Below are 14,140 nucleotides of genomic sequence, written 5' to 3'. Positions count from 1 at the left end.
AATGCGCCGACTAAGGTACTTACCATGTACTAGGAGTGCACTTGTTTAGGCCTTGCTGGCCCACAAGTGTGAGATTGTTTCATATTTGTGACCTTCCATCATCGGTCGTCACTTGGAATAAGATGGACCCATACACTTCATCCACAACCTCTCTAACATTTTGATAGTGTACCTCTCATTCGCATAAGAATGAACCACATTGTACGATATGTGGTGTCACACTGCGTAGTCCCTGAACCAGAACTTCACTTCGTCAAGACTATCAAATAGCATCCATTTTTAATCAACTCCTTCTCACTGCCTCATTCCTCCTTCATAGATATTAAGTCATTATCATATAGATCATTTTTGGTCAATGAAATGTCCGCGTAGCCTGGCACCTCAGGCACATCCACATGTACAGCCCTCAGTATCCTCATCTCCTTCTCCATGTAAATTCCATTCCACCAAGCCTTCTCCTCATCCTCGACCGCTTCTCCTTCCACCTCAGCACCCACATCTCATTGCTCAATACTAGACACATGTTCTACTTCTTCTACCTCATCACCTTCACCTTTAGCCTTACTGTGCGACGAAAAGATTGGTATTTCCTCAACATTTGCTTAGACCTCCTCATCATTAAAAAAAACATCGTCAAATTCGTTACTTATCACAACCAAATCAAAGTTATTGGAACCACCGGCAGCTATCTCCTAAACAGAGGCATGAGATACCTTCGGAACCATAAAATCGGCAAGTTCAGAGACACCAGTCACCTTTGGGACAATAGCGGTAATTTCCTGAGTCAAATGCTCAACATGCTCTACTTCCTGGCTAATACTACCTGGCACATCTTAAACCTATGGTATCGAGCTTCTCCCCATATCCTTGTACAAACTTGAGAATCATTCACACAATCCTTGTACAACTTCCAATTATTCTTCAATGCCAACTCCATGACAACATAGTGAGTTCTACCACCCCGAGCTACATCAAACCTTCCACGTCCGATTACATCACATGCATCCACATCAACATTCATAATTGACCTAACCCGAGCAACAATACCATCGAAACAAGGCGGGTTCCCAAAATTCAACACTTGCTCCCTCATCTTATCAAACTTCATATTTTCATTAACCGTGCCACCACAAAACACACGAACAATCCGATCCATCCACACAAACCATCCAAACATTTCACATATGCCTTTCAAATTATTCATATATGCAAAAATATCCGCCCCCTAAACATATAACATTTCAATCCCTACACCTCTGTTGTGACTCAGGGGTGCCACGTCGGCTCCGCGTGTAAAGGCGTTGAGGCTGATGACAGGGTGACAACCTTGGTCACACTAATGCATGTGGTGTTACCACGTTTGGGAGTCACACCAGTTACTTTGTATGACAAAAATGAGCTAGTTACTGAAAATTTAGTTTCACACGTGTTGTTTTTAAAATATTAATTTTAAAAAGGCTTAAATAAAAAAATCCAAAGAGTTAGAGCCTAAATTACTTGTAACCTTCATGTATTGGTTATGTTATAGGTGGCATGTATGCCCAAATATGAAATGGAGGCAGAGCGGGATATGTATTGAGAACAACAGAGGCCAGATACATTTTACCCTTCCTTCTAAGCCAAGTGCTAACTACATACATAATCCAGCCGTTTGTACTGATTGTGGGGTCTACCCACTCATGGATTTATATTCAGCATTCAATTTTTTCCCTTCATTTTAATTCCAAATTCCGGTCAAAATGGTTCGAATTTTTTTGAAAATTTAATATTTTAAAGGATTTTAATCTGTTTATCTATAGAATCGACACAAACCAGCCTCCGGCTTGCTGGTGAGACTGCAAGTTTGCAACTGCTATTCCTCCACGTTCTGAGATCAATCCCTTGGGATAAATTCTGTTTTTCTCCCTCTTTTTACATGTGGAACCCGCTTGTTAGTCTCAGAATTTTGTGAAAAAAAAAAAAAAGGAGACAAGCTTGGTTTATACTCCGGCATGTTGCAAGTGCTTCAGGTAGTTAGCCATCGCGCGAGATGGTTATGCATGTTTGGGTAAGGACATTCAGTATATTTAGGCTGTCTAATTTCCTGAATGATGAATGGATTTTTTTTATTCAGCACCGAATATCCAGAATTCGTGAAATTTCCCCCAGACTCCATCGAAATTAAAATCTCTGCCCATTGCATGCATGTTAGGCTTCCTACGCTGTGCTTCCTTCTCGGGCCGTGGTTTCTCTTCTGTGCCCTCTGGATTGGTCTACTCAGTTTGACCCTCGCAAGTCACTGCTAGGAGGGAACGTAACAAAATGTGAAATTTATATGTGATTGCTATTATTTACTAGGCATTTCTCCTCCGACCAGAACTTGATTTCTGCACCTCCTGATTTTCTTCGAGATCTGAATTGAGGTTGGCCCCTACTTCTTCCCAGGCAACCACAGGCAAGGTCCTCCGACAAGTTAATGTTAGGGTTCAGGGGTTGTGGTTCGCCGGAGTGCTCCCTGGACTTAAAGGGTTGTCTAGGGAGGTGGAGGGCATGAGGATGTTACTGGCTGCGGAAGGTCGCAAATCACCGGTTGAGCGGTGTCGAGGTAGGGTGTAGCATTTAGGTCCCTAAGAAAAAGGTAAGAGTTTCAGTGATTAATGACAACCATATCATTGTGACTAACATTTCAGCCTTTAAGCAGCATAAAGGATAAAGAAAAACTTAATTGTCAATGATGCCTTTACACTCTTGCCCGTTAAAAGACTTATGTGTTGATCAAAGGACCGGAACTTGAAGGATAAGGATCTTCTAGATCTAAGTGTCACAAGGAGATGAAGGACACTTAGAGTAGTATAGGTTCTTTTTCTACTTAGTCTTTTGACCGTACTATAAAGAGGGGTTAAGAGTTGTAGCTTGACTTAGGAGAGTCTAGACATAGTCGATGCACACTTGTGACTTTCCATTACTAGGCTAACCTCAAAAATCATTGGTTCCGAATCTCGAAGGTAGAACTCAAAATTGTTTTGAAATAGATAAAATCAGCGAAATTTCAGTTCACTGGATGATCCTCTGTATCAGAGTGAGTTCGCCGAAGTAAATTCCTAAGAGTTCTGACTTGAAAAATTGTTGAAGAGCACGCCGGATAGTCCGGCGTTCGATAGGTGAAATCACCAGATAAATAGAAAGCAATGAAGTCCAGAACTAATTCTACACACCAGATAGTCCGGCGTAGCAAAATATGATCACCGGATGAATTTATACAGAGATGTTGTAAACTATCATCTGGCCCATTTCAATGCGCCGGATGATCCGCTGTAGGACAGGATTAATCACCGGAGGTTTAACGGCTAATGGAACAGTTAACGGCTATTTTGTCAGAAGTATTAGCACCGGATATTCCGTTGTGAAGCGTGTTATTCACACCGTACATTCCGGCGTTAAGAAAAAGTTCTAGGTTGTTAGGCAACGGCTAATTTTCGATCCTTAGCCTATAAATACCCACTCATTTGGACCTCTCTCGATCTCTTGCGACCCTGTAGCAACTCATACACTTGGTGTGTCATTTAGAAGCAAGAGATAGAGCACTTGTGTCAATTTCAAGTTCTTAGTTGAGGATTAAGGACTTCCTTGAGTGCTTGAAGAGTAACAAGTGTGCATCTAGCTGTTGTCTAGGCTTGGTCTTTGTCAAGTGAAGCTTGAGACTTGTTACTCTTGGTGGTTGGCAACACCTAGATGGTCTTGGTGATCGGAGGATTTCTCGGTGAGCTCTTGGAGGAATTGTGGGAGCCCCGGGAAAAGAAGATGTACTTGGTTTGATACCCGCCAATCCGGAGATGGAGAAGAGGTAATCAAGAGAGAGCACTTGAGCCTTGGTGACTCAAGGGGGAGCTACATCCTTGGTGGATGCTCCAACGAGGACTAGGGGGAAGTGCCAACTTCTCGAAACCTCGGAAAAAAATCGGTTTTGTCTTCTCCAACTAATTACTTTCTCGCATCTTATTTTGAGCTTTGTTACTATTGCAATTTTTCTTTAAGATTATCTCTCTTGGTTATTTTTGCTTAGTTAGTTATATTGTCCTAGTTAAATCCTGTAGTCGCATTTCCTTTTAGTTTTATTTGCTTAAGCGGTAGAAGTTTTAATTAATATCCCAATTCACCCTACCTCTTGGGCTATTCGATCCTTTTATAGGGGCGTTATGGCGTGATGACAGATTCGACAGTTGGGAGCCATCAGAGACAAAAGGAGGACGATGGGCCGGTGGTGAAGCGCCATGGAGAATCTCGCGGGCGGGGGAGGATGGATTAGGAGGAGGAGGACGCTAGGGGGTTGAAGAAGAACTAGGTCGATTAGCGCACTTATGCCGTGCTCGTTTTTTTTGACAGATCATGATAAAAGAAGACTAAAAAATTTAGATTCACCAATTTTGGGCATCTCAATATTTATTTATGAATTTATCAATATTTAACACATTCATTTAATTGTAGAAAAAAACAGTAGTACTTTCATATATATACATAATTTTAACATGTACAGAAAGTAATACGAGTCTAACTAAATTTGTTTCATAATTTTTTTGAGTTTTAGATATTTTCCTATATATTTTAGATTAGTTCAAAAAAATTATCAATATAACTTTTATTACTTTTGCTATTTTCTGGAATTTCACAAAAAATATGTATATACACACACGCGTATACATATATATATATATATATATATATATGTATACATACACATAAGCATTATACATGTCTATATACACATGTACGTAGACATAAGTGGAAGCCATATAAATAGTAGCTACAATAGCTTACCTTTAAAATTATTTTAAATCTTAGCCCTTTAATATATGTAATAGATGTTGGTTGTTGGATCTTAGCCCTTTAATATATGTAATACATATGGGTTGTTGGATCTCTTCATCTGATGGTCAAAATTCGTGGGTTGAGAGATGCTATCGAGTGAGAACAGGGTACCATTCTCTAGTTGCTTCCTAAAATGAGATCACTGGGTGCATGTCTCGTGGGTTTTTTCTGAAAATATTTTTTTGATGTTGAAGAATAAATGATGACTATGAAGAAGAAGCAGTCTTCCCTAATACTCCAACTAAGACCCCGTTTGGTAGAGCTTTGGGAGCTGATTCCGCTTCGGAATCGCTCCCAACGCTGCTAAACGGGCTGGTCGGGGAGTGATTTCGCGCGGGAATCACTTCCCGTTTTGTATAGCGAGGTGGGAGCTGAAAAAACTAGCTTTCACCTGATTTCCGACTGATTCTCCTCGATTTCAACACAATATCCTCTCAGGAATCACTTCCACCACTAACATATCAAACAATTTTACAAACAGAATCACTTCCATCACAGAATCACTCACACCCTACTTCCACCACAGAATCACTCTCACCACAGAATCAGAGCTCTACCAAACGGCCCCTAAGCTTCTTGTTTTCGAGTTAGATTTTGTTTGTTTTCGCTATGTATTTTGAAAAACAGCTTGCAGATTCTGTATTATAGAAAGCTGTATTGTAGAAAGCTGAGAATTCGAAAGCTAATGGATGTTTGTTTATCTGAATTCTGATGAGTTAGATTGCTATTGTGTATATCAAAAATCTATAATGCCATCAATTGTTTGGTGTCCTGTTTCAGTTCATTCATTTTTGGTCTTTTCCTATTTCAATCGCATGAAAAAGTCAACATTTGTGGATTCTATGGAGAGGGTCTTGCCTCCATTGCGGACAGTCAAGATATCATTCTTCTTCATAATGATACCCTTAAACCCAACAAAAAGGAGAATAAACAGCAAGTTCCTTCAATGCAAGTTTCCAACCTTAATTGGAATAACAGCAAGTGCACCCTGTCGGACTGCTCCAAGTTGGGTAATATGAAGAGGCAGCGACACAAGAAAGACCAATTTACCGGAAGCCAGCAAATGCAAACGAGGCACAGTGAAATAAGGTTCAACAGCAAATACGGATGCTGTCTTGGACAAGTGCGAGACAACATAAAACACAGCAGCCGAAAGTAGCATCACTAATTCCACCCCAACATCAATGGATAGTTTATCTTTTTACTAATCATAAGTTGAGAGAAGCTGATAGACAATAGATTGTGAGATTGTTGCAATCTAAAAGATTGATTGTTAAAAGCTAAGTTCACAAGAGTTGAAGTGGAAACAATTCCCTGATTTTGTGGTATCTAGTTTTGTTCCCAATCCAACTTTTCTTACTGTTCACGAGGTAGACGTAGGGAACAAACAACTCGAGAGAGTATCACGTAGCTATCTTTAACAGTTTTTCTTTACGAAGGGTTTCTCGTTTACTTCGACGCTTCAATAGGTTTTCTTCACAAAGAAATTTTTTTCTCATTCTCTCCACCTAGGATTATTTCATAATTCTTTTCACGAATCTCTTCAAAGTGAAACGGTTGTGGATAAGGAAAAATAAAAGGTATGAAAACAGAAAAATGAATCAGAGATAAAACAAATAAAAGAAATATAATTAGAGATGATTCAAGTGGGCGTTGAAGAATACATATTGAGCGGACCCTACACAGGCTTGTGCTTAATGTTTCAAAAGGCGTGTTGCTTGCTAGATTTTTATTCAAGGAGACCGTTCTCATCCATCTTAAGACCTTTAAATAGGAAGGTTATAGTACAAATTCTTAAAATTAGTTTAAAATGAAACAAAATTATTGTAGAATTTCTTCCTCGGCTGAGCTGAGCTGAACATGGGTTAGTAACAGTATTGTGACGGAAGAAGAAGAGCGCTCGCTAGTAGGATAGGAGTAACTCACTGCCACCTACCCAGCAGCTGCCCGGTCAGAATTTGTTAGATTAATTAAGGAATCCCCATCTGATTCTGATCTGACTGATTCTTCTCCGGTTGACTTGGTGGATCGGCTCGACAGACAGGCACCGGAGGGGAGGGAGAGGCCAAGAGAAGATCCAAGATGTCTGAGGTGGTGGCGATGGCGGGACAGGCGTACATGAGACAGCTGCAGACCCACCCGCTGCGCACCAAGGCCATCACCTCCGGCGTCCTGGCCGGGTGCAGCGACGCCGTCGCCCAGAAGATCTCCGGCGCCACCAAGCTCCAGCTCAGGAGGCTCCTCCTGATCGCGGTGCGTCGCTTGATTCTTGCCCCTGCGCTTTCTTTTCTTTTCTTTTTTTCGTTTCATTCATTTCAGGGTTTTTTTTTTTTTGCCAAATTGCTCTCGTATCGTAGTACTGGTAACGGCTCATCTCTTCCTCCGTCTAGCATTCCACCGTCAGATTTTGCATCCACCGGTGATGAAGGGAGGAGGCGCAGCGCATAGAGGAGAGGAGAGGGACGTGAAGCATAGAGACGAGCAGAGCGAGAGGTTGAAGACGAGACCATCGGGAAAAAATTAGAGCAAACCGGTTCGGATTTAGTGATACCACGGCAATTTTGCCTTTTTTTTTGGCTTTGGCTTTAAGTACCCAGTCAAAATCAAATCAGCCAGCTCATTGTTCTTCCGGACATTACAGTAGTAGCGGAGTGTTTTCCTGTGAATTTATCATATCAACTCAAGCATTACTACATCTTAAGGTTGATTGGATCATATATACTACTGTGTGAAGTAAGTGGAGTGCCTAGCGAGCAGCCACTTACGCTTCTCAACAAAAGCATGCATGGTACTAGTCTAGTAAAAGAAAAAAAAAACAAAGGAATGCACATGATTGATCGATGTACAATACAAACAAAAGAGGTTGATAGCAATGTGATGCTTCTCATATCAGGAACTCTGCTCCAAGTAGCTAGGTTGGCTGGTATGTTTCTGATCCTTATTCTCACTAATTGGTTATGCAAAACAGCTATATGGATTCGCATATGCCGGACCCTTTGGACATTTCCTCCATAAGCTTATGGATAGGTTTTTCAAGGCAAAGAAAGGAAAAGAAACTACAGCCAAGAAGGCACGTAACTGTTCTCTCTTGTCGCCTTTCCTGAGGAATCATCATGTTATCCCATATACAACGTATACATTTTTATTCCAAAGTCCTAACTTGAAGGACCATCATATGTAAGGCAGCTCTTTTTTCCCCTATCTGTAGGTCTTAGCGGAGCAGCTGACCGCATCTCCATGGAACAACATGATGTTTATGATGTATTATGGTCTGGTGGTTGAAGGTAAATATATAGTTTCCACTGCAAAGTTCATTGTGTATATCCATAATGTTTCCGTCTATCGTTTAAGTTTCTTCCTCTGTCAAACCGGATCCAGCTACTATCAAAAGGGGAAAAAAATCACCTGAGAGACAAACTGCACATATTGGCACACTATACAGAGTTCTTTTCCTCCTTGAGAAAGCGCCAATGGTGCATATGTGTATATTTTCAGTATCCAATTGACACTTTATTACGAAGATCCTTGTGAATGTGGCTGGAATATCTGGTGTCCATTCTTTCGCTGGCATGCTCTGCTATCTCTTTCTCTCCACGGGTGATGAAAGGCGCGCTACCCCATGCCCGTCGTGCATTTCGTTGTATAAAGCATGACAAAAGAAGACTAACAAATTCGGGTTCACCAATTTTGGACATCTCAGTATTTACTTATAAATTTATCAATATTGAACACATTTACTTAATTATAGGGAAAACAATAGCGCTTTCATACATGCACATAATTTTAACATGTAGACGACAGTAATACAAACCTAATAAAATTGGTTTCATATTTTTGAGCTTTAGATATTTTTCTATGCATGTTAGATTATTTTAGTTGATTTATCAATACAACTAATATTCCTTTTGGTATTTTCTGGTATTTCTCGAAAATCAAAATACCCTAAAATACTTTTTTACCTGGATCCACCTAACTATGTCTGGATCGGTGGGTCTAGGACCCACTGGACTAGGTCAAAATGTTTGACCTGGGTCAAAATCGACCCGAGGGGGGACTACGGTTTGACCTGAGGTTTGACCGCTCGCCGACGGCGAACGGCGGCGGAGCTTAGCCGGGGAGGGATACCATGAGCTTCAGCACGACATGCGGATTCCATTTGAGCCACCGGTGGCGACATGCACGGCGGTGGCTAGCTCTGCGGCGGCGTCGGGTCAACGGCGACAAGGCGTTGTGGCGAGGGAAGAAGGGAGGGAAGGGGCGCGCAATGCTCAGGAGTCACCATGGCTCGGTCGGGGAGATCTTGCGGTCTGGAGTACGTCGGTAAGGTGGAGGTGGTGCTCGGCAAGCATGAAGGAAGACAGACACGTAGGAGCTCCGGTTGGGGAAGCGGCTCGGGAGGATGGAGATCTGGTGAAGGAGTCACCCCCTCAGGCGCCATCGTGCTGCCTAGCGCGCGCTGCTGCTTCCATCGATAACCGCAAGGAGGGTAGGAGCCGGACATCACCGGAAGGGTCTGGAAGGGCGTAACATGGCAGCATCACCCATCCGCGAAAACAAAATTGCGGGGAGAGAAAGGTCGCCTATCAGCGACCATAAACAGTAGCCACAGTAACTTTGTGGCCTGAGAGGCCGCCGGTTCTTGTCACGTTAGAATATGCAATTGATCACTCTTTGCAATTTCACAAATTCCAGGGAGACCATTTGGACAAGTAAAGAGCAAGGTGAAGAAGGACTATGCATCTGTCCAATTGACAGCTTGGAAGGTATCTTGCCTCTACGTCTCTTATACATTTTTTTGATATATTATACGATTGGTAGACGGGTGAAAATGATGCTTCCATGCATAGAAGTATCGAATTTTGTCCATGTCCCTTGCGTGACATATCTGAGGGTAACTGTCTGCAGTTCTGGCCAATAGTAAGTTGGATCAACTATGAATACATGCCACTCCAGCTCCGAGTTCTTTTCCACAGCTTCGTCGCGTCCTGCTGGTGATCCCTTTGTAAAGCTTGTGCTACTACATATTGTTCTGTCGTTTTGGCTTGTGATAATTAATTAATGCCTGATTATTTTTGGTTTGGTTTGGTTAAACATTACAGGGCGGTATTTTTGAACCTAAAAGCAGCAAGATCCATCGCTAATACTAAGAAGGCATGAAAGGAGCTATATATGCTACGGATCAAACTTAGAGCAGATGCCATCATCGATCTGTATTGCCGTTTGAGAGAAAAACGATGGATAGATATGTAGGCCAAGTGCCGAATTTCCTTTTTATGGTTCCTATTCCCGCAGGAATTGAATTATGTTGTTTGCTGCGAGTAGTTTGCTCCGTTTGTCGGTGTCATCCGTCTGTACTTCCAGTAGAACACGGTTTGTGCACAAAGAATGGACGCTCTTGTTTGTATGTGAACGGACAATATATGTATGTACTCTTAAACCCTATGATTAATTAGTAATGATGGAAATGCGATGGGTTACGTCGCATTGCGTTGATGAAACTGGACACATATATATACGCACCAATATCTCTATGCAATCTATCAATCTATCTTCTATTATAGTATTATTATTTGAGTATAAAAGAGCCATTATATTCGCTCTCTTAAAGTTGGAAAATTACTACGTTAATTGAGAAAAAGAAAATAGTATAAACCACTCGCGGTTCAGATTAAATCAAAGAGTCCATATCAAATACGATTAATAAATAGTTAAATTTAGAATTAAAAATGGAAAATTAGCTTTTCTATTTCCATATGATTTGGGAAGCAAAATATTTAAATAGATAGTCCAAATAAAATAAAATTAATAATAAAAAGAGATTAAATTTTAATTAAAAATTATTATGATAAAATATTACAGCGAAGCTAGCAACACTATTTGCATGAAATACCTTGCTAGTTTTAAGAGAATGATATAGAGCAACTGGCTTTCAACTGTATGCAGGAGGGGCATCACTTGTTTTCACTAGTGACAGTCCCAGTCGGGTTATAAAAAATTCTCAAGAGAAGAAGAGCCAAGCAATGTTGGACGTACTCGAGCTCGATCAGCTATGAGCGCCTCTTCTCTTGCTCGCCAACCCAAGCCGGGATGGACCAAGGGCAAGATCAGCAAGAACCCAAGAACGTGATGGTCTGATGGATGCTTCGTCTTTGGTGGCTCACACAACCGCAGCGCTGGTTCTCGCCGCGAGATTGAGAAGTTGTTTTTAGAGTTTTGATTGACAAATTGCTATGTCTGCTTCTTGAAATGTATGCGTTTTTCTTACAAATCAGAACATGTAAAAGATGGAGCACATACATCCAACTGCAGATTAACTTGGTCCCTGTGGGTCAGCTCAACTTGGTTAAACTGAACAGGCCCGGTCGTTGCTTCGGTTCCCGACCCAGTCCTATGCAGCTGGTCCAGATTTCTACTTTTTATTTCTCAATCTATAGATCGAATCACACTCTGAAACTTTGTTAGATCCTTCATCGATGTATTACACATATCCAAGAAATTTTCTGCGATTTTAGCGCCCCTGAATCGCCGCCGAATCGTGGTCACCCGGGTGGTCGGTGTCCGAAATACCGTCCGCCCCGGCAAAGATTTATCTTTTTTATTTGTCCCTTCACAGATTGAATCATGCTCTGAAATTTTGTGAGACGATTAATCGATCTTTTTAAAATCTCCAAGAATATTTCTGGGATTTTAGCGCCCCTGTGAAGCAAGCAAATTGGGATCGCCCGGGGTGGTCCCGGGCAAAAAAATTTCCATTTCGTTTCTCTCTCTAGAGACCGAATAAACCTCTGAAAATTTCGTCAAATACTATTCAATCTGTTTTGAAGCTCCAAGAATTAATTCTGGTATTTATCACCCGAAAATGAAGATCACCCTGGTGGTCGGGTGGTCGGTATTTGAAATAACAACCACCCGACAAGAAATTCTATTTTTGATTCTACCTGCAGGGACCAAATTCGGAGAATATATATTTTGTGAGATGTTTGACCTATCCTATTAGGAAATCTGTAGTTTTATAACTGAATGTGGTTCCATCCTGATCTTTTTAAAAGATTCAATTCTATCTCTTAAAATTTTTTAACACTATATACATAGGACAGAATCTCTTATTATAGAACACAGATGGATAAAGAATATGAAGGTTTTTCTCTACACTGTGTCTTCTTTTACAATTATTTTCTCGAGGGATCGCTGAACTACACTTGGTGACAGTAGTTCCTCAAAACGTTATCAGTACGAAACTCTACCGAAGACCAAACTAGCAGAACGAATCTGCACTATATTGACATCGTCGTCAAGCGGGCAGTTTATGGCCTAGCCTATATATCTTACATGGCACGAATCTATTCGCAAGAATTAAAAGGTACGATTGATTCAGTATGTTCCTTAGCTACTAATGTTTTTGCTTCGGATCTGTACATCTACGTGAATAACATGAACAGTAGCAGTAGCATGAATAACATAGCATCTAGCATGAACAGTACACGGCATAGCATCGTCGGATCTGCACATGGCATAGCAGGACTGGTGGGCCCCGCAGCCACCACCACACCGCCGACCAAAATCCGACGGCCACCCCGTGGACAAAACATGGTGGCTTGATGGCCACCGCCACATATCGAAAAAAGAGGGAGGTATACCGCCGACATGGAAGCCAGTGGACTCCTTCCATCTACGCAGCCCAAAGCGATGCCACCGCGTCCTGCGACGGCTGCCTACAACCTGTCGTGCACCGCCACCTGATGTTGAGCTATGCCGGCCGCCTGCAGCCCGCTGTGTGCCACCACCCGATGCTGTGCCACCAAATGCCGTGCCACCGCGTGCCGCGTTGGCTGCTTGTAGCCCGCCGCTTGCCATGCGCCTGAAGTAGCATCAAAGCCATAGCCGACCATGCCGTGTAGCTGCGCCGCTTGAAGCGGTGTCGCCGCATGCCTCATCGTAGCCAAAAGTACGCGCCACTGCAGCCCCATCGGTGTGCCACGCCGCCACCCAGAGTCTTGCCGGCACCGACCACTACAGGCCTTCACGAGACACCACCGTTGTGCCACACCAGCCTCACCGACGCCGCCCTACAGCAGCCTTGCCGGCACTGCCCTGCACCAGCCACACCACCACGCGCTGCCCGAAGCGATGTCGTCCCGTGCTTGCATTCACCCGATCGGAAGCCGCAGTCACACCCTGCGTTGCCCGCATGTGGCCGGGCCGCCGCCGGTCTAAGTGGTGGCTAGGATTTTCAAACCCTAGCTGCCCCTTGTATATGAGGTATGCGGGCCAAATGGGCTAGGCCGAACCAAGCTAGCAAACTGGCCTAGTACGGGATGAAATCCGGTGAAAATAAAGAAAAATCTACAATTTTACTTTTAGCCCCCTCGATTTTCTATTAATTGAGCATAGTCTATGTATTTTTGTATTTAGGCCCTTGGTTGTTCTGAGAATTATCGAGATGCTCTATTTTTGCATAGAAGTGCCTCCATAATTTGAATTTTGCATCAGTTTTTGCAATTATACAGTATTTATTTCTATGTTATTATTACTGTTTAAATTATCTATTATGTGTTTAAATTCAGTAATATTCATATAATAGCATAAAAAATATCAAAAATTTGCAGCAACCCTATTTAGCAACAAGATGCAATTTTACTAGTAGTAATACTTGAGCCATTTGAGTATGTAAATGGCTGGCATTACGAACAAGGAGTTCGCTGAGCCGAGTGTAGATGGCCGCAACTATCTCACTTGGGTATCGGATGTCCAAATTGTACTTAGAGCGAAAATAGCTTTACGCTGCCATTGGTCTAGGAATAAGTAGTGCTATGGTTTCCACGAAGGATGAAAATGATCAGGCACTTCATTTTCTCTGCCATCATCTCTTCCCTACTTTGAAAGATGAGTGCATGGCAATTACCAGCACTAAGGCACTATAGGACGCACTGCAGGAGCATTTTGAACGTCTTAAGTACACCATGAAGTCTCTTGCAGAGCAAAAATGGGTTCGGCTCTGTTTCTGTGACTACAAGCATATCATAAAGTACAGCTCCATGCTGCACCACATTTGCTCAATTCTGTGTCTCTATGGGGAAAGAGATCACAGAAGAGGAGAAAATTAGGAAAACTCTCTCTATTTTCCACCCGAATGCGACAGAATCCGCACGCAATCACTGTCAATCAAAATACAAAAAGTATTCTGAACTTATGATGTGTTGTAGCTTTATGAAGTTCATGATGAAGTCATAAATAAGAATTTCTTATCCCAACCGCAAGGGTAGAGCAGTGGCCTTGAAGTCAATTATAGCTCTTT

The 14,140-nt window shown here is 42.2% G+C and overlaps 1 protein-coding gene across 2 annotated transcripts; it reads left to right on the top strand.

The window, feature by feature from the left end:
* Window positions 1-6,649: 6,649 nt before the first annotated feature.
* On the top strand, window positions 6,650-10,343 carry LOC133899681 (peroxisomal membrane protein PMP22-like). Of its 2 annotated transcripts, XM_062340718.1 has the most exons (7): window positions 6,650-6,795; window positions 6,886-7,098; window positions 7,814-7,915; window positions 8,054-8,129; window positions 9,538-9,608; window positions 9,751-9,836; window positions 9,945-10,343. In XM_062340718.1, the coding sequence occupies exons 2-7, from the start codon at window positions 6,928-6,930 to the stop codon at window positions 10,000-10,002; spliced, it is 564 nt and encodes a 187-aa protein (XP_062196702.1). In that variant the 5' UTR covers window positions 6,650-6,795; window positions 6,886-6,927; the 3' UTR covers window positions 10,003-10,343. The 2 variants fall into 2 exon arrangements, with proteins under 2 accessions (XP_062196702.1, XP_062196701.1); XM_062340717.1 differs by lacking the exon at window positions 6,650-6,795 and having other exon boundaries at window positions 6,802-7,098.
* Window positions 10,344-14,140: the final 3,797 nt, after the last annotated feature.

Source organism: Phragmites australis, chromosome 18 (assembly GCF_958298935.1).
Source record: "Phragmites australis chromosome 18, lpPhrAust1.1, whole genome shotgun sequence".
NCBI classification, from domain to species: Eukaryota; Viridiplantae; Streptophyta; class Magnoliopsida; order Poales; family Poaceae; genus Phragmites; species Phragmites australis.
This window is presented reverse-complemented; position numbering and strand designations above follow the sequence as displayed.

Excerpts from the sequence above, each read along its gene's own strand:
- LOC133899681 (XM_062340718.1), top strand. The coding sequence starts at position 6,928 with ATGTCTGAGGTGGTGGCGATGGCGGGACAGGCGTACATGAGACAGCTG. Across the intron at positions 7,099-7,813 it reads GGAGGCTCCTCCTGATCGCG|CTATATGGATTCGCATATGC; the intron begins GTGCGTCGCTTG and ends TATGCAAAACAG. Across the intron at positions 9,609-9,750 it reads TCCAATTGACAGCTTGGAAG|TTCTGGCCAATAGTAAGTTG; the intron begins GTATCTTGCCTC and ends AACTGTCTGCAG.